The 26,700-nt window shown below is 36.7% G+C and overlaps 1 protein-coding gene across 1 annotated transcript in view; it reads left to right on the top strand.

Annotated features, from left to right (window-relative positions):
* Positions 1 to 26,700, top strand: part of LOC139130895 (uncharacterized) — a 140,908-nt gene that overhangs the window by 46,078 nt on the left and 68,130 nt on the right. Inside the window, exons 2-13 of the mRNA XM_070696705.1 lie at positions 2,910 to 2,998; positions 3,978 to 4,098; positions 4,922 to 5,053; positions 8,828 to 8,938; positions 9,432 to 9,546; positions 9,889 to 10,003; positions 12,793 to 13,017; positions 13,667 to 13,873; positions 14,212 to 14,301; positions 15,542 to 15,664; positions 15,858 to 16,138; positions 16,547 to 16,623. Of these exons, the coding sequence (XP_070552806.1) occupies positions 12,963 to 13,017; positions 13,667 to 13,873; positions 14,212 to 14,301; positions 15,542 to 15,664; positions 15,858 to 16,138; positions 16,547 to 16,579 (789 nt within the window). The 5' untranslated portion in view covers positions 2,910 to 2,998; positions 3,978 to 4,098; positions 4,922 to 5,053; ... (2 more) ...; positions 9,889 to 10,003; positions 12,793 to 12,962 and the 3' untranslated portion in view covers positions 16,580 to 16,623. The remainder of the gene's footprint in view (positions 1 to 2,909; positions 2,999 to 3,977; positions 4,099 to 4,921; positions 5,054 to 8,827; positions 8,939 to 9,431; positions 9,547 to 9,888; positions 10,004 to 12,792; positions 13,018 to 13,666; positions 13,874 to 14,211; positions 14,302 to 15,541; positions 15,665 to 15,857; positions 16,139 to 16,546; positions 16,624 to 26,700) is intronic.

A 26,700-nucleotide genomic window follows, 5' to 3' on the forward strand; every position in this document is an offset into this window, starting at 1 on the left:
TCACTGGACCTAATATGATACCACTCAACTCCCTGGGGAGCAGACAACAGCTCATATGTGCAGCCAATAAGCGCAGCAGAGCTAAACGCACACATAACAACCTCTGTCCTACCAGGTACCCATCACTCCTGGGTGGGGAGAAGCAATGAGGAATAAAGTGCCTTGCCCAAGGACACAACACCACAGCCATGCCGGGGCTCGAACTGGGAGTCATATTGAATAAATTTCTATTGTTTTTGTTTTATTTGTGAATGTAGAACCTTGTTTTGCTGCAAAATCGTGTTGAAATATTGCTTGATGTACATCTATCTCTTCGACACAAAATTACAGCTACTGTCCCTTCTGATATTATCTGTCTGTTCTCCTATTGTCATTTAAATATGTGTTTGTTGTAATCTGTCTCGGACACCACCTCGGACACGATGTACTGGGATATAAATCATGGTATTTTGTGAATAACATTATATTATCGGTAATAATGCGTACTTAATCACACTAGTACATTACATGAAGTTATATATATATATATAATATATATATATATATATATATAATATATATATATATATATATATATATATATATATATATATATATATATATATATATATTGTACGCGAAGACGTACATTTATACGCGTGTATAATCATTGGCGCGTATTATAAACGGTGATGTTGGCTGGCCTACCAGTTACTTTGCTTTTCTCGAGCGTACGAGATAGTATCTGACTGGTCATGCGTGGGGTTCGTGTTCACCCCGCCATGTACACGACAGCCTGCAGCTTCAATTTCGCGATCACCTTACCGTCAACGCGACAGTCTGCTGAAAGATAATCCATCAGGTAATTCTAAGTTTAGTTTTGGATACTTACACACATGTACCAACAGACTCGGCACAATTCTGAGGACACCTCGATTTGCAAATGCACTAGTTCAAAACAAACGTAGCCAAGAAGCTTACATTAATATGAAAGCATTTCAACCCGGTTGTGACGATTAATCCTCCAATTTTTTCTCTGCTCATTATGCAACAGTAGTGTAACACTTTCCATGATACTCCCATTAGCGAACGTTCGTCGGGGCATCGTTAAAATTATAATGACGCTCGTAAGGAGATTGATATTGCTTTTCAGAGTTATTGCATACTATTATTATGCAGCGCTTTTGCTTTTGTTTGTGTTCGTTTCTGTTTTATTGATTGATTGTTTGTTTGTTTATTTGCTATGTTTCTTTTGGCATCGTAAATTCAACTTTTACTTTGCGCTGCAAAATGAAAAGGTGTGTAATGAGGTGATGGGCAATTAGTTAAGACGAGGTGGTCAACCGTTCGTACTAGCCACAAAGAACCGGCAATAATGTTGAGCATTGTAGCTCTCTCCAGCGATCACTTTCTGAACAGCACATTAAGAACGCTCTAAATTAATGAACACTGTCCAGGATGGGTTGAAAATTGATCGATATTTTTAGAACACACTGTTTATTATGGATTCCGCCCTTTACGTTTCGCGGCTAAATCAGAAGGTCTTTTTGTAACGTGCAGAAATACAAAAATGATAACACAACAACCGTACATTTTCATGTTCTTTGTATTTCATACGATAAGACCTGTCTTACATTGGGTTTTCTCTTTACAGTGACATACCAAGTCGATAATTTTTCGACAGTCGCATTTCGGGTCGCATTCCGACTGATTTCTTGCCCTGTGCAATATCTGTTGTTTTAACAGTGTATCTACATTTAATATTGCAAAAAATAGTCGTACTTAATATCAGCATTATTATAATGCAAGGACTGTGATTGCGTATGTAATGGCGATATAATTACACGTACACTTATACGCGCCTAAATATCGAAGCAAACTGCTCGCTAACGCTTCTTGAACTCAAGAGACACACAAATATCAGTATGAGCGTAACTTTAGCATGAAGAAAGAAAACTGTTCGTAAACATACAAATCAGTAATACTTTTACTGAAACAAAATACAGGCGCAAAGTTACTGGTAGTAGGCTTGTCTATCCGATTTCGTTATTGCGAGCACATTCATCTACGTTCGATGACTGCGCACTATTTTATATTTTGAAACACTTCCAAAATGCCCTTTCACCCCAAAGTTTGTTATCCAAACGTTTCATTTACATTTACTTCACGGTTTCTAATACAAAATTTCTAATCGCATCATCCGTTTAACAATCGAGTTGCTGTACCGCAGTCACTCAATTACACTGGTATTGGGACAGACATCAGATACGCGAGGTGACAACTCACATTTGTCAGCTGACATGATACTGAGGCAGTTAATAACATCAGCAGAAAAAGCTGTCGAGTAACGATCCGATTACTGTCACCCCGATATCAGAAATCAGTGGAGGAGAGCGCAATATTATTAAAATCAGCCATACACAATACAAAACAGTTCTTAGTAGGTTTTGTTACACAGGTAAAGATGCATGCGTTACTGTGCGGGCGTGCATGATATCTCGTCTTATTTTGTGAAGAGCTTTGTCTAACTTGTGTTGAAACTTACAGAACTTGACAAAATTCATCGGTATCAGGGAGAGAGAGACAGGTCTTTCACAATTAATCGAGGAGCATTTTCCTCTAAAACTGTCCGTCTCATATCGTCTCATATAGGTATCATATCATATAGGTATGTACTTTAACTGTAATTGTTTTCAAAACCCTCGGCAAGAAAACAGCATGCTGAGCGCAATGTCAGCTGTATGAAAAGTAGCATACGGTGTAATTTAAGTTTCGACCTCCGTGTTCATAAGCTAACAAAGACGGCCAGCTCATATCATTCATGGCTGTTTTTGATAAGAATGCAGCTTATGATGTCCTGAACAAGATTATCGTTACTATTAACCGTTTCTCTTTTATAACCTTTTTAGTTTCCTTTCACTTTTTTCAAGAGACAAAATTTAGACGGAGAACAACGATGAACCAAAATGTGTCATACATCTTGTATTTCATCTTCTTTATGGCTATTTCCGTTGCCAAGGTAATATGTTTGTAAATTGTATAACTTCAAACTTGGCTTTTGTGACCTTTCATTTCTTTATTTTTGTTTGTTTGTTTGTTTGTTTGTTTGTTTGTTTGTTTGTTTTCTCCAGCAAAATGAAACAGTCTGCATGTCTACGATCGACTTAATTCATGTAATTAGGCCAAGAGATCCATATCTCTCAAGTTCATTTATCTATTTCGTTTGTTTATTTGTTTGTTTTCGTTCTTTGTTTTGTTGGTTCGGTTTGTTGGTTATTTTTTTGGGTGCTAAATTACACGCGAGAAACCTTCCTAGTGATACTGCAATTATTGCAGAAATGGTAGTGGTATTTAGTATGTTTAGATGTTCATTGTTGATGGTGGTCAAACTTTTCGCAGATAAGGCAACAATTATCGTGTACAGTAAGGATAAAATAGCCATTTTTTCCGTATGAGATAATGCCAGAAATCTCATATTTGAGGACTTGGTTTAGTCAAAACGATCTACATGAATAAGAAAACTTGGTCTTCTTAAATGTGTGGTTTTTTACAAACGTTAATGCCCTGGGCGTTAAATCATCTAATTGGCATTTTGTCGACAAACGCCCGTCTTATTGTTACCATGCAAAAAGGAATTGTATAATAAAGACAATGTGTATGTAATGTGCGAATGTCATATTTTAATCCCGATCTGTGGTACGTAAGCCTCAGATATATTGATACACGCTAATATTGTACGCTCCACGAAACAAAATTTGGTTCTAGAGAAACAATCTACCCGAAATGTACATGTACCCGATATTTTACATGTAAATTTAACAAGGCCATTATTCTGTGTTAAGTCTATAGGGACAAATACGGTTTCGAATTTCGAAAAAATAAGACGGTAAATTTAAATTGTTTCCTTAAGGTAAACCAGCACAAGTGGTAAGGAGAAATTTATCTGTCTCTGTCTCTGTCTCTGTCTCTGTCTGTCTCTCTCATAAATTTCCTTACAGGGAGAAAACTGCACCGAACCAAATTCGTGTGAACAGATTTGCCAGATTGGTCTAAGTGGTGAAGCCGTTTGTAGTTGCCTGGAAGGATACATCCCCGTAGGGAACGGAACTCAGTGCGAAGGTATCGACGATTGAACGTTTGTTTGCCTTTATTTCCATGTTCGGGATTGATGACTCTATCTTTGTCTGAACTCCCGCGTCGATTTCACGATTCGGAAGTGTTTCAATTTTCAAGTTGAATTCAAGGTCAAGACTGCACCTACCTGGCCTTCTACGACACTTCCTTACAAGTCTCATTCATGAAAGGGACGGGGTAGGCCAACGTGGCACACAAAATATGTACAGCAACTAAACTGTCACAACGGCGCTGTAACATTGTGTCATTTGGCGTTATGCAGCTCTGATGTAGTGGTAGGATATTTTATATATGACCTTGATAAATCATGTCACTTTGTTGCAACCCAAGAAATTTTGCTAAAAAACGTAATTATCCGCAATTCAGCCGTTACCATTGGCGCTTTATGACGCCGTTAAAATAACAGCCATTAGCAACCCACCAATCCCAAATTTACCCCATTCTCAAGAAGCAGGAGCTTTTGTATTATTCTGGCTTGAAGATTTCTTAGACATAAGGGTAGCTCATTATATTCCGTTGAATTCGTTGAAATGGCGTGATATTAACCCCGATGTTCATTTGTGGTAAAAACAAACGTGAGTGTTGAACGTGTGTTTATTATTGTACCCCTTCGCCACATAATTGGTGAGACAATTTCGTCTTTTATAATTTTAGAAACGATATGTACACTTGCACATCTACGTTTTCTTCAATAGGAATATTCAGAAAACGAACTTTGACATTTCGATTCACCATAACCTCGTGACGCGATTTGTTTTTGCTTGCGCTTTAAATTTCAACAATTAAATATCCTTTATTAAAATATCAGATATGGACGAATGTGAGACTGAAAATGACACACTCGTCTGTCACCATCACTGTTATAACACTCCCGGATCTTTCTACTGTGCCTGTTTTGATGGATATCGACTACAGTCTGACGGCGCGACATGCCGAAAAGGTTTGAAGACTTTCGCACATTTTCTCGTGTATTTATAGAAGTCTTGCGATAATAATGTTTCTATCTTCGGTAAAGACGCGTATAGCCCACAACTTTTCGGTGGGAATTGCTCTAGAATGAAGTGCTGTGCGTTATGCAGTCATCCAGTGTACACAATGACGGCTATAAACAGCTACCAAAAGGTCAACCTCTGCCACCTAGCTGAATGTGAACAGATTATTTTGTTTCGTGACCTCCAAACAAAATGACTTCCACCCATTCCGATTTCATTTCTTACGACAATCAATCATTGCCATGACGTATGGGACAGCCGCTAACTTTAATGTCGAGAAGGCAGCACCAATCAAGAATCGAACTCATTACAAAAGCTTGCATGAGATCCAAATTAAATAGGCCTACAGTGTACACTAAGTACAGTAAAGTAAAGTTAAAATGCACCCCGGGGACAGATATTCGGACTCTTAAACTTTCAATTCTTTTCAGATATACCACTTGTGAGGGCTTATTTTAAAGCTCTTGTGTGAGATACATTTTCTGCTGATGTGCACCGTGCTAATAAAATTATCTCTGATTGGTCAATTGTCACTATTCATAGCGACTTAGGGATTCTATTTGTATTGTTTTAATTATAAGGGTAAGATTCAGCCACCAAATTGGATATTAGCTTCTTAGATGCTGCACATTGGCTCTACATTTTTAGCGTCTTTATCTTCCGAGATCTAATTGTGTTTATTTTTCTCCATCAAGTTAGTTCGGACATTGCGTAAATTTTGAATTTCAAATATCGGCAAATCTTTAGTAATTATTTTCCTGGTACCAAAATTTGCACCCCCCCTCTAATTATTAATTCTTGACGATGATTTTGAAAGAGAATGGTTGAAAGATTCGTCGAGGAAAGTTTGAGTGAAAGTTTATGTCTTTCACTTTCGAGGTGCATACTACCTTAAAGGGAAACCTAAGTCCAGCGACATTGACCGTTTATCCCTTCCAAAATCACCCTTGAATAAAATGCAGCTCAAATTTGCAACATAATTGCACGCGCTGACGACTACGGCGCGACGAAAAGAGAAGTTGAAGTAGACAACATTTATGAAAATGAGCTCGGAATCCCATGGGCGCGAAAGGGCTCATGGGAGAAGCGTGCGTGACGTCATCGGCGATACAGACGATTGTAGCTTGCAGCTGGAGGAGTACCGTGAACAGTTCAGCGGTTCGTAAGACGACTATGGAGAGTTCGGACAGCGATATTCTGATATCGAGTATTACTTTTTTTCTGACTATCGAAATTACTAATTTCCCTGACTGAAATCAAACCATACTAATTTGAACCAAGATATTTAATAATGGGAAAGCATTTGCACACATCGTTCATAATTCCGCGGAGGGAGTCACTGTGCTTGTACAGACCCCGAACTGGATTGGAGACACTGAGTGACTCTGCGATCCTTCAACGCTACGTTTCTAAAACAGAGTTTTCTGTATCACTGCAGTCGCTTAAAATTATTTTTGGTTCGTAAATGATACGTAAGTCGAGCTTGGCCAGATCTTTAAGGTTGCGAAATCTTCGATATATATCGGAAAATATTTATTCGCAATTTGACAAATGTATAGTGTCATCTATTTTTCGAAGTTGGTGTCGAACTTAGGAAGTCGGGCTTACTCAGATCTACAAAGTGATGAAATCTCCGATATAATGGATATTTGCCCGCTATTTAAAAAATAGTATTGTCTATATTGTTGTAAAGAATGTATTTCATACAAGACCAGCCAAAACTCTCGATGATGTCCGATATGTCCTCTGTTCAAGTCCCGATCGCCAAGTAAAAATGTATTACATGTAAAGAATATAAATGTAATTCGTGCAAGGCGCTCCAAAACTCACTGTGATATCCGATCGGCCCTTTCGACGAAGTTCCGATTGTAGTGTATGAAAGTTCGTGTGGAAATTTAATGAAAAAAAATGCTTTACATGTAAAAAATGTATTTCGTGCATGAATAAATATAATTATGTAAAACATACAGTATTCTTGACTACCGGCCACAGATGCTATGAAATAACAGTCGGACAGAGGTGGTCGGGTGGTCAGATCTGTTAGTAACGTGGTGAAATCTCCGATATACATCGGATATTTACCCACATGCAATTTGACTAAGTATCGTCTAGTATCAGAGTTAATGTCCTAAGTCGCCGATATTTATCGGATAAATATCCGTGATTTCGCAGACCCGGCGTGCCGACACCACACAGTGCACGTAAATCTAGTATCGTCTGGTATCGATATTAGCCTAGGAGTCTCGGCGCAATTGATATTTATTGGGTAAATATAATATCGGCGATTTCTCAGACCCGGCGTGCCGATCGAGACACATCATTCTCGACCGCGGGCCATCCGGGTACTTGCGGATTCTTACGTCATTTTTGCGTCACAGCGCCGTTGGAAGTTCGAATTTTTCAACCACCAAAGAAATATTCAAAGTTTCAATATACATAAATGACATAACTTTTAGTTCTGCTTTTTTCTACACAATTTCTGTATCATTCGCTCTTCTGTATCGTCTGATCTCTCATTCACCCCGCTCGTATGCGTTTCACCTACTGACGTCTCTCCGCGGTCGAGAATAGGCAAGAAGTCATTCCAGTATCTTGTAATATCAATATTACCAGGTATAGTCACAAAATTGCCTATATTTATCGGGTATATAAGGGCGATTTCGCAGATCCGGGGTGTCGAGACGAGAGACGTTTTGTGTAGTTTGCGTCTTTGGATTTTAAAGTCGCGAAATCGCCAATATTAACATTTATCTGGTTAAAACCGGCGATAGTAGGCAGACTCAGCATGTCAAGAATAGTACCGCATTGTGTAGTATCGTCTTGTATCGGTATCAGAATCCCGAAATCCCTTAAAAAACAATCATCATCTGAAAGAAGTAGAACATAACTTTGTATCTTTTACAGATTTTAAAACTCGTCCAACTTTCTGTTTTCGAAAAAGGTGTTCCGTGGGACGACGATAAAAGCTGACTCCGTTTGTTCTTCCTTGAGTGATTTTTGCACTCACTGAACAACAGTTAATCATTTTTTATGCTACAGAGCATTAAAGAGTCGTAACGTGCAGAACTGCACTGCTGCAGTCATAGACTCCAATGCTTTGGTAAAGCGGTCACACAATGTTCGTGTATCACCGATGACGTCACGCACGCTCCTCCCATGAGCCCTTTCGCGCCCATGGGATTCAGAGCTCACTTTCATAAATGTCGTCTACTTCAATGTCTCTTTTCGTCGCTCCGTAGTCGTCGGCGCGTGCAATTATGTTGCAAATTTGAGTTGCCTTTTATTCAAGGGTGATTTCGGAAGGGATAAACGGTCAATGTCGCTGGACTTAGGTTTCCTTTAAGCTAGCAAGTTGAGAGTTTTATTGAACTCGATATTTTGGCACATACCGCAAAAATGTTTCACTGAATGTTTTACTGTCATCCAGATGCAAGTAGAGTTTAATTTGTGTATACTGTGTTCAGTATTTTAGCTAGTTCCAATCAAAAACACATGAACAACTTTTAACCTGAAACAAAATTCATGAAAAAGCTGAAAAGTGTTCCCCAATCTCTTCCCTTAATTTATCAGATCTGCTTTTTTCAACCCTATCTCCGCAATGGTTTGGTCCAATCCAATTGTTTTTGATTGCTATGTGGGACTTCTACAATTGGAAATGGGGCGAAAGGGCTAAACAATAAATGCATACATAATATCCTGTCTTATGAAATGCAACATTTCAGTTTGTGCTGTGAACGAGTATCCGTGTTCTGATGGTCTTTGCATACCGAATACATGGATATGTGATTACTGGTGGGACTGTGCAGACGACGAGGGCGAAGCTTTGTGTGGAGGTAGGATTTCGACACAGACGTGAAAATAAAGATCTCCCTTATTCTGTGAGAGAGAGAGAAGAGAGAGAGAGAGAGACAGGAGAGAGCAGACAGACAGAGAGAGAGAGAGAGAGAGAGAGAGAGAGAGAGAGAGAGAGAGAGAGAGAGAGAGAGAGTGAGACACATGAGACAGACAGAAATGCAGATAGGCAGACACGAAGACGGAGAGACAAAGATCACGAGAGACAGATAGAAAGACCGATAGACAGGCTGACAAACTGATTGACAAACCGATAAAGAGACTCGAAGCGACACTGACATATGTCAAGATAAATACACACTGTCAAAGATCCATATTACATACTACTACTTGCTAGATATTTACGTTGAATGCACAATATATACCTGGCGGCAGATCAAAATTTTACTCAGAATATCACTAGCTGTCAATAAATGATGCGAAGGGTATCGCTTTGAAATGGTTACATTTCTCGTTCACCCTTTTTTTGCAAAGTTTGTGGCAAAGAGCGATTTGCTTGCGAAGATTTGTCTTGTATACCTAATTTCTGGGTGTGTGACGATGAACACGACTGTTTAACCGAACGGTGAAGACGAAGAACTATGTGAAGGTATGTCTACCTAAATAGGTATCACTAGATTTTGTGCCTTGGGTCGGAAATATGTCATTAAATAAATTGTTAACGCACAAAGTAGTGAAGTGAGTGAATGTGTGTACGTCTAGAATTTTCGATAAAGATTATGGGCTTGGGTGAGAGTGGCTACCCTGAGGATACACTGCATAATATTTGTTCTTTTTCAACTTTTAGAATAGAAATACCTTACCAGCAAAGATTCTCAGATATTGCGAAAAAACGATTGATTAGAAGCCATGACAAAAACTCTTGAAGAAATTTCTGAGAAGGTTTTCTCGCTTTTACAGAGATGATAGTTACTTTTATCTTACTTTACAGTATCATTTGTGCTGAAGATTCGTACCACTGCGACGATGGCCAGTGTATACCCGAGTATTGGAAATGTGATGGTGAGATGGATGTCTTGACGGTGATGACGAGGATAGTTGCCAAGGTGATGAGATGTACCTTGTACAAAATGATGTTTGCATACCTCTCACCAGACAAGTACATGATGTCCCCGTGCTTTTGCTACAAATGATTATGTACTGATGTCGTTGTTGTAGCCTCAGAGCGGCGATATCATTTAACACGAGATTAGCCCTCAAGAGCCTTCTATTACCCACTTTTGTCAGATATACCGCAAGACTTGTCATAGTCATCCGTTTTTGGTGTTATTAACTTTTGCAAACGATGAAAATCTCTATATCTCCCAGGCTATAACCTACAAAATTTATGTTTGTAAAGAGTAAGGGCAGCGATATAACAGAGACAGGATTCAAATTGTTAGAATATTTAAATACTTAAATACTGGTAAGTTTATGATATATAACCCACTTTTATCAGACATAATGCGTGACATGTCACTCCCATACTTGTTTGATTTGATTCATTTTGCAACTTCAACATTCTTTCAAACGAAAGGACAATATTATATGAAAATGTAATAAACAGCGTTCGCCTTTCAAATATGTTTCATCTTACGGGTTTTTCTCTTTTTTGTCTTTTTTGTCTCCGAATATTGGTCTCCTTTTCATTATACACACCCTTTCTAATTTTTCTAGGGTTTTTCCCCTTAGATGATATTTGTACTTCAAATCAATACTTATGCTACAGTGGAGCCTGCATTTCAGATGAGGGCGCTGTAATAGTACACAAGACTGTGAGCTTGGGGAGGATGAAGTTGATTGCTCGGTACAGTGAAGCACTGTTGTAAATTATCAAGGACTATCATTAAAACTTACTTTTCATTTCTGATTGTTTACCTGAGATGCCTAGAATATAGACGCCAAAGCAGCATGATTTGCGAAATGAGTTAGATGCCCACAACTCGCTATGAATAATTCCAAAGTAGAACACGCGTAGATTTCAATGTGATAATCGGCCTGCTTGTTCTTAATACACAACTCAAGCTGCAAATATGCAAATTAGCATCGCAATATGCAAATTAGCATTCAACCAACACGTCGGACACCGCTGGATTTCATGATTCTGTCCTTCTATCATGTTATTACAATCAACACCTGTATCAAGATTCATCTGACCTCGGCCATAGAGAAGTCTGATTTCGAAAAATTAATTGTGCAAATTAGGCTGAATAATGATGCCGGCCAAACTCACCTCAAAAGAACGATTTTGAGTCTTTGTCTGTATACTACGATTGATTTTGATCAGATTAGCCATTATTGCCTACGGAGATTCAGTTTATATTGAGACACGCAGAGAGACTGAAGATTGATAAGGGCCCATCATTTGGCAAAATAAAAAAATGATGTGTTTCCGGTAACCCGACCTACCCTATTTGAAACCTTACGACGTTTAAACGTTTTTTTCTCACACGTCGAATTTAGTTGTTTTTGATGCATCACGTTTGAATAAAATAAAAATGCAAAAATAATCCAGACCGAGAAACTTTATTTTTGAGGGTTTGTTAATGGCAAACATCTTCCTCTTTCACGCCTTGGCTAACATATGTTAGTACGGAAGCTAAAAAGACCCCTGCCACGCTCCGTGAGATCTTACCGGATTTTCGCGTCACTTTTGTCTTCGAACGCACATACCACAGTACTGTAAATTTCCCATATTTCATTGCGATTTTAATCCTTTGAGATTCCTCAGTGGTCTACCATGTCTCCCATGTTTGGACAAATTCATAGACTAGTTGTAAAAATTCTGAAAACGTACTTTTAAGGACATCATTCTTCCCAATTCTCATTTTAAATGATTTGGAAAATTATGCATGATTGACAGAGGAGATAGCATTTTGTAAAATTTTCCACTAGTTGTGTCTTCAGCCGTACATAATAATGTGATGGAAAGAAGGGAATCTAGTTGCACCTGTTTTATGAAATAAATAATATTGATTTTTTCCAATGGAAATGACAAAAGAAATTTGAATTCTAAGTTTTCTCCTATAAGAGAATGACCCCTTCAGTTCGTCATTACATTTTACACCCGTGGCCACTTTAGTGTTGATCAAGCCTACTTGATACAGACAGAAATTCTGCTTGTATAAAGACAAAACAGACCCTGCCAAGGGTTGTAAATGAGAGCTAACGATTGGCACTCTGTGTTAAAAATTGAGACATAAGATACCACTTCCATTCATTAAAGCCTCTACACGATAATTAATTTATTGAGGCAACACACTTTTATGAGCTCACTGCTATAGCATCAAGTAAAATTGTATGTCCCATGCAGACAGTGTGTCTGGGGAAATTGAAATAAACAAGACTTGTACATGGACCAGTGCATGGTAATGTTACATTGTATCTTAATCTTGAACACAGGGTGCCAATCGTAAACTCTCATTTACAACCCCAGACAGAGCTAGTTTTGCCTTTGTACCAACAGAATTTCTGTCTGTATCAAGTAGCCTTGATCAACACTAAAGTGGCCACGAGTGTAAGTATCTACAGAATGTGACTCTTATAGTTGTTTAATGGCTATTTGGAAACTTTCACTAAAATGCTTTTACTAGATAATATTTATCAATCATTCTGATGCTGCTTAGAAAAGTAACCTTCAATGATACAAATCAAAGAGAATTGTGGGTAATTTATTGTACTGTGATGCGGTCGTCTCATGATGTTTGTAGAAACAGATTTATAGGAAAGTGAGAATTATTCGACAGGGTAAGCAGACAATAACGAGAGCTCGTCATTAGCGGAAATCAGTTTGCATTATGGCATAATGCAAATACTATAATTGAGTCGCAAAAACTTGTGTTGTTTTATCATGCAGGTGAAGACAAAAATTTAGCGACTGGGAAACCGGCGTTCAGAGCAGCGAGCACGATGCCAGGGGTGTAGCATCTAGCGCCCTCGACGGTGACAAGAGTGGTAACTACTTCGAGGAGGAGCTGCTCACACACACGCTGGGATTTTGAACCTTGGTGGAAAGTTGATCTGCTGATGACGTACCGAATTATTAGAGTACACATTGTAAATCGAGACGATACCTGCTGTTGTAAGTTGCGTAAACTTTCCTAATGCCCATCACATGTGTATGTTAGATTGACATGTGTCATGACGATGACGAGTCCATGCAAAGGTTCTGTCATTAGCCAGTGCGTGAAAAAAGCAATAATTCAACTGAAACATTCTATTTCTATGTATGTGGCAAAGAGCTTCATTCTTTCGAATAATGCTTGGTTTGTGTGTGTGTGTGTGTGTGTGTGTGTGTGTGTGTGTGTGTGTGTGTGTGTAATTGTTTTCCCTACTGCCGTAAGCACTGTACTACAAAGCATCTTTAGTGTTGCAACGTGATGGCAAGTAACGCTTTCTACACGAATTTGTCGTCGAAAATTCAACAAGTGAGGACAAGAACAGCAAATACTTATACATGTAAAGGTCACTGAAGTTAAACTTACAGAGCAAGTACAGTATTTTGCAGACGATCTTCAGTGGCCGCCGCCGATGAAGTAAAACCACTTTGTACGTTTGTTTCAATGAGACATCGCGAAAGTTTTGTAATCAAGACATTTAAAGAAAACTTTCCAAACGGTTGTTCGATCGACCCCGCGAAACAAAATTGTATCGCAGATGATCATTTGCTGTACGCAACAGTACGCGGGCAGTTGTCTGATCGTCGCCATTGTAACAAAATTATGTTGCAGACGATCGCTTGATTGGCGCCGTTGTGAGGGCGGGAAACGATGAAGACCATCTACAGAATCCGATTTGCGGAGAACCGATTGGCCTCGACAACAGAGGCGAGATTGTTATCAATTGTCCCGGGAGAATGCTTGGAAGATACGTTAGTGTTGATATACCTGATCGCACTGACCCGCTGTCGATTTGCGAAGCCGAAGTTTACGGACAAGGTAACGACGTTGTTTTGAATTGGTGTGTTACTATTTGATGATGCATGTGCATCCAGAATTACAACTGTTGGTGGCTCTTCTCGCATTTTCACTGACATCAGTATGTAACAAAGGAAGGAGCCCTTGGTTTGCTTTATTGTTGTTTTGGGTCGTAAAAAGATGCTCCAAATTCAGACTGAGATATCCCGGATGAGCTTGATTGTCAACAAAACACGCCAATGCAGTTAAATCTTGCAGACTATTCTGTATTCTGCTATTTTAATTTGTAAAGTAATCTGCTTGTTGGACATTATTGGCGTATTGTAATCTTACCTTACCCAAAATGCTATATTTTTCAGATATAAGGAATTGCTCGGACGGAGATGCTGCAGAATTTGAAACGTTGCCTTGTTGTCCGGGTTATGAACTTCAACAAAGCAAATGTGTTGGTATGTTACCTTGTTCATGTACGTGAGATTGACTTTGGTCTCAGTTCACCAGACGTCAAATCACTCACATCTAGCAGAGAGAGCTTCTTCCAATGTCTATGATGCAACCAAATTCGACTGTTGGAAGTCTAATATATTAAAGGTAGAATGCGCCTCGGTGTATTCCCACTCTATAACCTTTAGCATAATTTTCTGATCCATCACTTGTAGTGGTTCATTTTAAAGCTCTCGGTGTAAGAAAAAATTTCACCGTCTTAGTTTGTCAAAAATTGACGATTTTATTTTATTTTATTTTATTTTATTCCATTTAATTTTATTTTATTTTTTCAATGGTGAGAGGGTACATACATATCTATTACGAAAACTAAATGCAATGATATAAACAAATGTAGTCAAGAAGTCTCAGAGACCATATGCCTGTAAGATTTTTCCAACTATATGTAATGAATTCACCGTATTGTGGTTCTAGGAATAACAGTGTTCCTCTAAGAGTAGACTCAGGGATGGCGGCCATTTTGAACTTGAGATATCGGTAAATCTCCAGTAAGTTGTTTCTCTTGTACCAAAATTTCAACGGTGACCCCGATTTTTATTCTTGATTTTGAAAGAAAATTATTATGGTTAAAATAATCAATTGAAGAAAGTTTGACCGCAAGTTAAAGTCTTTAACTTTCGAGGCGTGTACTACATTGAGTGAGTGCTCTTACCTAGTGTTTCAAGTAGTTGGCGCCTCGTCAAGGAAAGACAAATTTTGCCAAATTTTCCTCAAGCAAACTTTCAACCATATTCTTCCGGGTCTAAAATAAAAAAGAAGGGTCACCATGCAACGTTTGGTACTAGAGAATCAAATTAGCTGATACTTACAAATATTTGAAATTCAAAATGGCCGCCATCACAGGGTGATCTCTTTGGGTAAAATAAAATTTTCTTTCTTCGAAAAAACAAAGGCTGTGAAAACTTTACTTATTCTTTACTTTTTCCATCATTAGAGTAAATATATAAAATAGTGTTTTACGGTAAATAGACAGACCCTAGAAAAGCACACCAACGCTAGGCATGTTTTCGTGTATTTCATAACATTGAAGTAAATTCTCTAAATTTTACCAGCGTCAGGCACATTGTCACCTGCTCTCGAGCACATAAAACCATGTATTCAGGCAATAATATATAGTATTAACCTTTACGTTGGTCATTGACATTTTAAACTGAGAATAATATGCGCCTGGCATTTATTCCCCAGATATCGACGAATGTTTGGTCTATCAAAGGTTCTGTAAACACGAATGCGTTAATACACCGGGATCCTTCTATTGTGAATGCAACCATGGTTACCGTCTAAGCACTGATAGAAGAAGTTGCCAAGGTAAGTTTTTAGCATATAGAATAATCATTGGCCAGAATGAGCATGCAAACACGGTCGACCGTCGAAGGGAAAACTCACACCCAAGGGGAAACCAAAAACATGCTATGATCCAAATGGTCTGCCAATATGAGTAATAATGTTGGACCTTTTTTGGTCAATTTCAATCATCAGTTGAATATCTTTTACTTTCCAGCTAGTCCAATTTTCAAAGCATTCACGGTACCAAAAGATCCCTATAATGCAGCCCTTACATGTGAAAGCCATGGCTTATCTCTGGTACAAGATACAGACGAGGAGAAACATCAGCGATTGGAAGATTATATTTGTTCGACGGCATTAGAGGGTGAAAATTTCTGGTTCGATGCGAGAGCTTACACGAGCAGCTACGTAGAAAGTAGTGATGGTACGAGTTTGCGACCGTTGGATTTGCCCCAGGCGAACCGAACGGAAATGGACCGTGTTTGGTTCAACATGGTGAGATTCTAAGCATTAAATCATTCTACACAATCAGTCACAGTCATGGATATCAAATCTTTTCACACTCACGCAATTAACTACAGCAGTACTAGAAGGTATTGCAATGATGCAGTATTTTTATGACACATAGACAACATATCAAAACCTAAAAACATGATTTTAAGTAGACGCGTTCAGATAATGGTCAAAGAATCCTACTGAAAAATACATTAACGTATCCAGACTTATGCTGAAACATTAAGACAGACTGACAACAGCAGGAAGACAGAGATATGGCCAGGTGACCATCCGTGACAGCACTGGATTAGAATGATATCAGACTCATTGGAAAAGTCAATGCTCAGACAAAAAATTGCATGCGCTTGCATTTAACATTATTTTATCTATCAAATCCCTAATTGATAGGAATTCCATGGAAGGGCTTTACCGTTGGGATGACGATGACTGTGAATTACAGAAGATGTACATTTGTGAGATCACTGGTAGGTTTTATTAACAAACAACTTATATATATATATATATATATATATATATATATATATATATATATATATATATATATATATATATATATATATATATATATATATATTATATATATATATATATATATATATATATATATATATATATATATATATATATATAGATATATATATATATAACACAAATTACTCTAAGTACAAATTATTAATATATTTACTTAAAGGCCTCTATTGGCACCAGATTATCTTATCAGAACATTTACCCACCAGATTACAAGTTCAATGGAAAACAAAAGGCTGTCACACCTCCATAATCCTCTTATCTACTAGAACAAAGGCGATCCCAGGGATCGCAAAAAGTGCCTTTAAGTTTCATGCATCTTGCAATCATCTTAATGAAACTTAAGTAGCAGATGTAAACCTTCTCCTTACTGACTCCCGTTGATACCTTTGCCTTGTGAACGACACCTTTGATCTGACAGTTACTTTTCAACGAGTCTTGTCCCAACAATTGTAATCGCTGATAACACCTTCAAGATGCGCGTCGCTAATCGTTCCGAAGCAACAAATACAGGAATAGCAGAGAGTTGTCAAAATTTGCTTGGTTTTTCAAAGACGAAGACCAGGTATTTGACGTCACGTGTTCAATTATTGACAAAGCACCGGTTACTCTAACATAAGCAAGCAATGTAATCGTTGTATATCAGAAAAGCTACACATAATCAATGCTGACAAATCTACGCTGTTAAACAAACGCTTTGAGTTGGTTTGAAAATGTCGCCACCAAAACAAATATTATGTATCAAATTTTAACACCACTTGCAAATAGAATGGTAAGTCCCAAAGATATAAATGAGACTGTTGCTAAGAACCCTTTCACTTGTGTCTGAAGATTGCAGGATGCATGAAACTTAAGCTACAGATATTATTACTTTCTACTGAAAGTAATTTGTGTCATTATTTATAACACTTTGCTTTAAATATATATATATATATATATATATATATATATATATATATATATATATATATATATATATATATATATATATATATATATATATATATATATATATATATATATATATATATATATATATATATATATATTATATATATATATATATATATCGAAGTATACAGATGTCCTCTTGGGAAATTACATGCATTGCAGGATGCATGAAACTTAAGCTACAGATATTATTACTTTCTACTGAAAGTAATTTGTGTCATTATTTATTATATATATATATATATATATATATATATATATATATATATATCGAAGTATACACATGACCTCTTGGGAAATTACATGCATTGCAGGATGCATGAAACTTAAGCTACAGATATTATTACTTCCTACTGAAGGTAATTTGTGTCATTATTTATAACACTATATATATATATATAATATATATATATATATATATATATATATATATATATATATATATATATATATATATATATATATATATATATATATATATATATATATATATATATATATATATTATATATATATATATATATATATATATATATATATATCGAAGTATACACATGACCTCTTGGGAAAGTACATGCATTGCAGGATGCATGAAACTTAAGCTACAGATATTATTACTTCCTACTGAAAGTAATTTGTGTCATTATTTATAACACTTTGCTTTAAATATATATATATATATATATATATATATATATATATATATATATTATATATATATATATATATATATATATATATATAATATATATATATATATATATATATATATATATATATATATATATATATATAATATATATATATATATATCTCAAAGTATACAGATGTCCTCTTGGGAAATTACAGTGCTCGATGCGGAAAGCAGAAAAAAATAACACAAATTTCTTCTTGTACAAAGTAATAATATAAGGTTATTCCCAAAATACCGGGATTTATGTCCGAGTACATCGTGCAGCGGAGGTATTGTCCGAGACGCGTAGCGTCGAGCACAGTACCGAAGCGTACGATGTACGAGGACATAAATCCCGGTATTGTGGAAATAACATTATTATTATACACCTTTTTAGTCCAATTTTACCTGAAAAAACTTGAAATTTTGGCGTTTTTTGGATGCTTCTCGCGCACTGCACTGAGTGATCGCGAGCAGACTGGGAACGCGTTCAGCGCGTCCGCTAAGCGTACAGAACGAAATTTCAACCTGCGCTGCGCAGTGCACGAAATTTTACGTCAGCAGCATATTTTCACTCAAATTCACCGGTTTTGGACTGACCACGATTTACTTTGTGAAGTAATGAATGTTAAGAAGTATATATTTTTGTAAAAAATGTAAAATATTCTCTTACATAATATTTGTTTTGGTGGCGACATTTCCAAACCAACTCAGAGCGTTTGTTTAACAGCGAAGGTTTGTGAGCATTGATAATGTGCGGCTTTTCTGATATACAAAGATTACATTACTTGCTTATGTCAGAGTAGCTCGATGCTTTGTCAATAATTGACCATAAAATGTCAAAGACTTGGTCCTCACTTTTTAAATTCCATACATACTTTGACAACTCAGTACTGTTATTAAATATCTCGTTACGGAATGATTGCATGTAGTTAGTGAAGCTCGTCTTGAAGGTGTTATCAGTGAGGCCGATGTAAACCTTCTCCGTGTTGTCCACCGTTGATACTTTGGCCTTGTAAACCACGCCTTTGACTTGACAGTTACCCTTCAAGGGGCATGCATACTTGAGCCGGCAATTACAATCAGCTGGTTGATCCTTACGCTGACCTCCGGTGATTACCCTCTTATTATGCGATTTGATAATACTTGCCATATTCTTCATACAGCTATAATTCACTTTAATTGTGTTCCTATTGAAGATCTTGTGAAGTTTAGACCCCTTTGGAAAGTGTTTGTCAACAAGGTCAAAAAATTTCTTGCCGACATTAAGTTTCACGTTCTTGCTGAAGGGGGGGGGGGGACCACGTGATGTGACGTTTTCTGTTATTGTTTTCTCCTCGTTGATTGGTTGGCCTTGATGTATTGAATTTGTTCGCTGTATCCGTTTGTCTTTCGCGCCATATTGTATTGACCTTTGTATTCATCAAAGATGCCCTTATCACTGGATATTGTAGAGATGCGTTTGCTTATTCAGGTGCAGCCAACGAACAATGCACTTTTAAAGGGGTCCTTACTATGATAAGATATATTGTGTATGACAAGCAATGTGAACTGACTAATTTTAAGTCAAGAGGGTAATTAATTAGCTGTTCATAATTTGCCCTCCCACTAAAAATTTTTCGACCTACCCTCCCGCACTCAAACTTAATTTTTACCCACTCCCCATTATTTTTGTTTGTTTCCCCTCCCCATTGTAAATTTTTTGAAGCTCCCCTGCCCTGTGGCGAAAAAAAACTTGCCGATTTCCCCTGCCCAGGAAAAAATTCTCCTCAAAATTTTGTCATTCCATTTCCCCTGCAGACATGAAACGTTATAAGTACTTGCCCTGTGTCCCCATCCCCGGAAACACCATGGCTCATCTTCCCCTGTTCCTGTTTTAAACGTAGCTTTCCCTCTCGTCGTTTTTCGCCAAGCCCTGTTCCCAGGACAATTAACCGATATCTGCCTGCCCTACAAAAAAAACTAAAATTTGCTCCCCTGCCACATAAAAACATGTCCCCTGCCCGAGCATAATTAAAATTTCCCCTGCCCTCAAAAATATGCTGCTGGAACAGCTTTTTCGATGAATAGCTCCGTTGGCTGCACCTGCTTATTGCGTCAGGTAAGTGTTTAATAATAGCTGGCGGGTGATTAGACTGCTTGTGGACATACATTGTTTGATCGTTTAGTTTACGATACGGATAGAACTTGTCGTCATTCAATTAAATGTCACATCCGAGAAGTTTCACCCCTACAGTACTGAGTTGTAAAATATCTATGGAACTTATAAAGTAAGGACCAAGTCTTTGACATTTCGTTGTCAATTATTGACAAACCATCGAGCTACTCTAACATAAGTAAGCTATGTAATCTTTGTGTATCAGAAGAGCTGCACATTTCAATGCTGACAAATCTACGCTGTTAAACGAACGCTCTGAGTTGGTTTCCAAACGTCGCCACCAAAGCAAATATTTATCAAATTTTAACACCACCTGCAAATAGAATGGTACGTCCCACAGATGTAAATGATAGCGTTCCTAAGAACCCTTTCACTTGTGTCTGGACGTTGCGGGATGCATTAAACTTAACTAACAGATATTATTACATTGTACTTGAAGTAAATATATATATATATATATATATATATATATATATATATATTATATATATATATATATATATATATATATATATATATATATATATATATATATATATATATATATATATATATATATATATATATATATATATATATATATATATATATATATATATATATATATATTTGAGCGATAAATATTCGGTAAGGTATCTTTACCGGAAAGGATGCAGCTAAAGAGTAGTTGGTAACAACTTTACAACTGTTTTTCAGTAATGTGCTTTTCATGTGCTCTAGGTATACAGATCGGAGTGATTTTAGTATTCGTAGTTCGTATGGTACGACAATCGTCAAATTCATTTAGGCTTCGAATCGCTCATGTTAGCTTTGTACAGTTTCTTGTGCAGAAATCTCACAAAAATCTCCATTACTTCTCCAGACAGGACCGAGTGTGCTGTACGTCAACAGAACATTCAGTGTGAGCGAATTTGCAAACACAGAACGGGATCATTGATCTGCGACTGTGGTAGTGATGGACCCGTCTCAGACATCAAATGTGCAGGTAGGGAAACTGACGTTTGCAAGATGTCTATGTCTGCGAACTATATTTTGTATTTCTGATATTTGAATGTATTAACATAAATTTATTTAACTTTCAATTCATGCTGATGTCGACCATCTGTCCCTTGTTAATCATTTTGTATATTTTTAGTTTTTTCACTGTTGTTTTGTGTAAAGACAATGTATTTCCATGTTATGAGCTTGTATTTGAAACAAAAATCTCTGTCTCATATTGATGGAGACCAGAACAATCTCCGGGGAAATTTCCTTCAGGTTAGAAAAGAGATTAAACATGAATACAAACACGGAAGGTTTCGGCAAGACATAGCCGGGTTTGTTGAGGCTGAAAATCGCCACCTTTATGTCAGGAGGAAATATGAATGGATATACGTCAGGCCATTACATGTAACTTGTTGAAGTCGCCCGTCAAGAGGGTACGCTTTTGCTGTAAACCTGCTACAACTGACCTGACTTTAGGTTAGTCCTCGTCGAGAACGTTACCCTGAAAACAAGAGCCATTTACGTATGGATAATAACGGAATTCCAAAGCGTTTCGTCGCTGAGTTTATCCACATAGTTTTAAATATTCACTGGCTAGTAGTGCAACCTTCCTCTGAAAAAAAAAAAAAACATTTTCAGTACTAAACAAATTTGTACATTCATTTCTGTGTGGATAATAATGTTTTAGACGAAATACGCAACAGACATTTTACTAATCATCATTCGCAAGAAACGTTTAAATTTATGTACAGTTTGATAAAACTTTAAATTTAACTTGATAACAAATATGTTTTCAGAAATAATGAATTGCATAGAAGAAGACAGTGTGGACAGTAGCTGTGACAGGATATGTGTAACTGAGGCAGGCAACGATAGATGCTATTGCGACTCACAGTCACAAGATGAGGGATGCATAGGTAAGTTGAGAAATGCACGTCCCTTCACAGAGCAAACTTTGAATCATCAGTCCGTATTTCTTAAGGTAGTATGCGCCTAGAAAGTGAAAGCCTTTAACGTTTGCTCAAACTTTCCTCAATGAAACTTTCAACCACACTCTTACCAAATCAAGAATAAAAATCAAAGGTTACCGTGCTAAGTTTGGTACTGGAAAAACAAGCGACCTCAGCATTTACCGATATTAAAAATACAGAATGGCCGTCCCTGTGTTAACTCTATTGGAAAACAAACATTTCCATTTTCTGAAAACCAAGACCGTAAGAGCTTTTTTACTCCATGAGTTTTAAAATGGGTCCCGAGAGTCCGAATAGCTGTCCCGAGGCGTATTCTGCGTGAAACTAATGTTCGTGACCATTTCCTTACAGGAATGACTCAGAACCGGTACTGTAAATCGACGCCTAAATATGTAAACATACATGATAAAGTAATGTATAAGACAAGTAAAATTAATACTACTGCGAATATATTTACTGACTTAAATAGCAGAATAGTTAACACTATTTCGACGAAATGCAATATACCATATCACTTTGATTCTATTCCAAAAATTCCTGCCGACCTACCTACCCTTTTTTTGAAAGCGTGTTATCGGAACAGCACACTTTATTTTTTGGCCTAGCAGTTTAGCGAACGAAAAACAGAAAGCATGACACATTGCAAGTAAAATAAGTGAACGCAGCTGCACACATCGGCTATAAAATTAGGTTTGGAGTCATGTGGTTTAACGTTTCATGGCATTGGTCTGATTGTGTAATTGTTTAGTGACTATTTAAGTGTAGTAAATTCATGCTGTGCACTGTGTTGTGTTTCGGATTTTTGGTATTAGAAATTAGCCAAGACGGTTATGTCTGAGACACTGTGATTTTTTTGACGCTTTCGTTTTTGAACCCTGAGTAGTTCCTTTATCAGTCACTTGAGAGTCTATGCTTTGGTATATATACCTCAAAAAAGGAAAAATGTTTCCACCAAAGATATTAACGATCTACCCTATCGCTTTCACTGTGTAATATGGTATTCGACAGACAATAACATTTGAGGTGTCCATACCAACTAGTTCGTCATAATGACCTTCGACATGTCTTTTCCTGGATGTATATGGTACTTACATTAGCGGGAATCATCTGCAGTCAGTGATATATGTAGAAACTATTATACATCTCTAGAAATAGCTACACGATTGTCTATCACTCAGGCCTATCACCATTACATAAAAGGCCAATTCGCTGTACCTTTTTTGCATTTATTTTCAACAAGACGGTTTGACATGAATTGCAGCTTATGTAAAAGTTCCGACGTAAGTGTTACCACAGAACATTTTTAACATTTGCGATGAATACACAATTTAGATTTTGACAAGTAAATAATTTCGAGTTGCAAATCAAATATGGCCGCCTCTTACATGAACGTTCTCAGCACCTGAATTCAATCGACCAACTCCACCAACAAAGATTGAAATGATGACACTTGTATGGACATCACAGCTTAATAACGAAAATTGAAAAAACATCTCACCGAATATTGGGTGACATATTTTTAGTAAGCAAACAGAGGGCTGGCTTTAAACAATAATATCCATTTCTCCTATTATTACCAGTATATTCGTCAAAGTGTGGCTTCAATGAAATTTTGGGTCTCAATCATTTGGACATCGGTTTGATAACATTTAAACCGTCGGGTACTTTTCGCTGTGAATGGGATGTTAACGTTGCAAAGGGTATGTATCACGATATCATATATGAAGTGAGCTTAACGATGCATTTCATTCGCACATCAATTATAGACCTCCTCAACATCATCCGATGAAATCGGACAGTTACTGCTAAGGCGTATCAGAAAGGTTTAGTCTGTGGATTTTTACACTAAAAAACTAGACATACATACATACATACATACATACATACATACATACATACATACATACATACATACATACATACATACATACATACATACATACATACATACATACATACATACATACATACACACACACATACACACACACTACATACACACATACATACATACATAATAATACATACATACATACATACATACATACATACATACATACATACATACATACATATCTACCTATACCTATCTACCTTCCTACTTACCTACCTATGCACCTACCTTGCTACATACATACACATACATACTAACATCATATAGAGATACACACACACACAATGTATATATATATATATATATATATATATATATATATATATATATATATATATATATATATATATATATATATATATATATATATATATATATATATATATAATACCACTGCTTTGATATCTGGGATATTTCATCGATTTTGCTATTAAGACAATAGCATCTACCAACGGTATCGTTAACTTTTTTACTATTGAGTATGCAGATTTTATATGCAGTATTAGCGAAAATTGAGTTATTTCCAGGCCAGTAATACATTTACAGCGTTCCTGTCATGAAATAATCATCTCTCTCTTCTATTTCGTTCTGAATTAATTTGATGTTTATTTGTATGTTTGAATGTTTAATTACAGGCAAAGTTCTAGACATTATTGTTCAATATAACAACGTCGTAGGTGACTGTGACCAACCACGCTGTGCCGTTGATTACTTAGAGATATATGATACGAAACATGATACACATGACAAACTTGCTAACGTATGTGGAGATATTACTGAGCCACCAGAGGTGAGTTTGCTAACTAAATATCGTATAACAACTATTAAATGGTTCGATTCTGAAGATTTGAATTTATATACATACCCCATGCCTATAAGATACATACCTTTAAGGTCATAGTCGAATCTTTCTAGCAATGTCGCTCTAGTAGATCCTCCGAAACTAGATGTAAAACGGTTAAAAACTTGCGCGTAAAATAATAGCAAATTAGGACATGCGCAGCTGACGATCTTCACCCTTAAATATTGTTTTATTCAACATGAGTTTTTCTGACCGGTATTTGAATTCCGTATGCATGTTCAGAGATATCCGACGATCAAATTGCGTTGTAATTTCAAACTATGCCGCACACGAATTAATTCACACTGTGATTTTACAATTTCAACCACTTAATATTACATTTCAGATTCTTTACACCAGTGGTTCTTCTTTACATGCCCAAGTGACCAAGGATATGTTATACCTGCAGAATTTGTTCCAACTAGTAATATTACCAAGAGGTAAAGACTTTCTTTCCTGTTTTTCATCGCATATGTTTTCTGAAGATCTGTCCGTCTTCCATTCTAAAAAGTGATATTAGGACCGTATTTGTTGCTGAGACCTCTTGAAATTAACTCAGAGAAACACGGGGACAGGGAGAATGTCGCTGTATAAAAGTTACTTTTGTTCATGGCCTTCTAAATTTTCATTTGCTTATTATTTGATTTTTTGGGGGTTTCAAGAAAGACAATTGTCCTGTCCCCAATAAGAATGCCACTCTCTGCTTGTAAATACGTTTAGATAAAAATTATTAGGAAATTTAAAAAACACACACATTCGATTTGCAAATTGCATACTGTAACGTTTTGAACGTGTTCTCTGTTAATTTGATTAGTCAGAAGTACTCATGTGTTAATGCAACTATTTATCTGGTGCAAGATAGCAATAACAAACTACAGTATTTCTATATGGTACGGCAACTTTTATATATCTTTAAGGTCATACATGAGGCGACGCAACGTACACAAAATTCTCAGACTCGTATTCTTCTCGTAGCGATGCACCTTGCCCATAAAAGGATTGTTTTCTCTCGCACAAGGTTGTCATAATAGAAAGGAAGATTATTACAAATGATTTATGACTTTTAGGCTACAAAGTTGGCGCCACTTTGCAGTGTTGGTGCCATTGAATCATTCTCATTTTATGTTGTCCGACGGGAAAGAAAAGATGTTTAGCTCACATGTTCACACGGCTGAGGTAATGTCGGCTGAGTCTGTCCATCTGTCTGTCTGTTGGCGCCGTATCCCAAGAGCGGCTTATAAAATAAGAACCAAATCTGGTATATATAGTCAGTTTGCAAATGGCAGGAACTGACTAGTTTTTGGAGGGCGTGGCTTACATTTATATTCTTGTTTGTATAATTAATGATTGTAGAAAATACGAATACACATTGACAACGGTGCACAAATTTGATGAGAATTGTCACAAATGTTGATCAAATTAGGCTATATCAGCATAAGTTACTTACCAATTTGCATATTTAATGAATTTTCTTTATTAGGGATATCAAGTTCGCAAAACTTGCTATGTACATCGAAGATACTATGATATAACATTATTGA

The sequence above is a fragment of the Ptychodera flava genome, chromosome 1, assembly GCF_041260155.1.
Source record: "Ptychodera flava strain L36383 chromosome 1, AS_Pfla_20210202, whole genome shotgun sequence".
In the NCBI taxonomy this organism is placed as follows: Eukaryota; Metazoa; Hemichordata; class Enteropneusta; family Ptychoderidae; genus Ptychodera; species Ptychodera flava.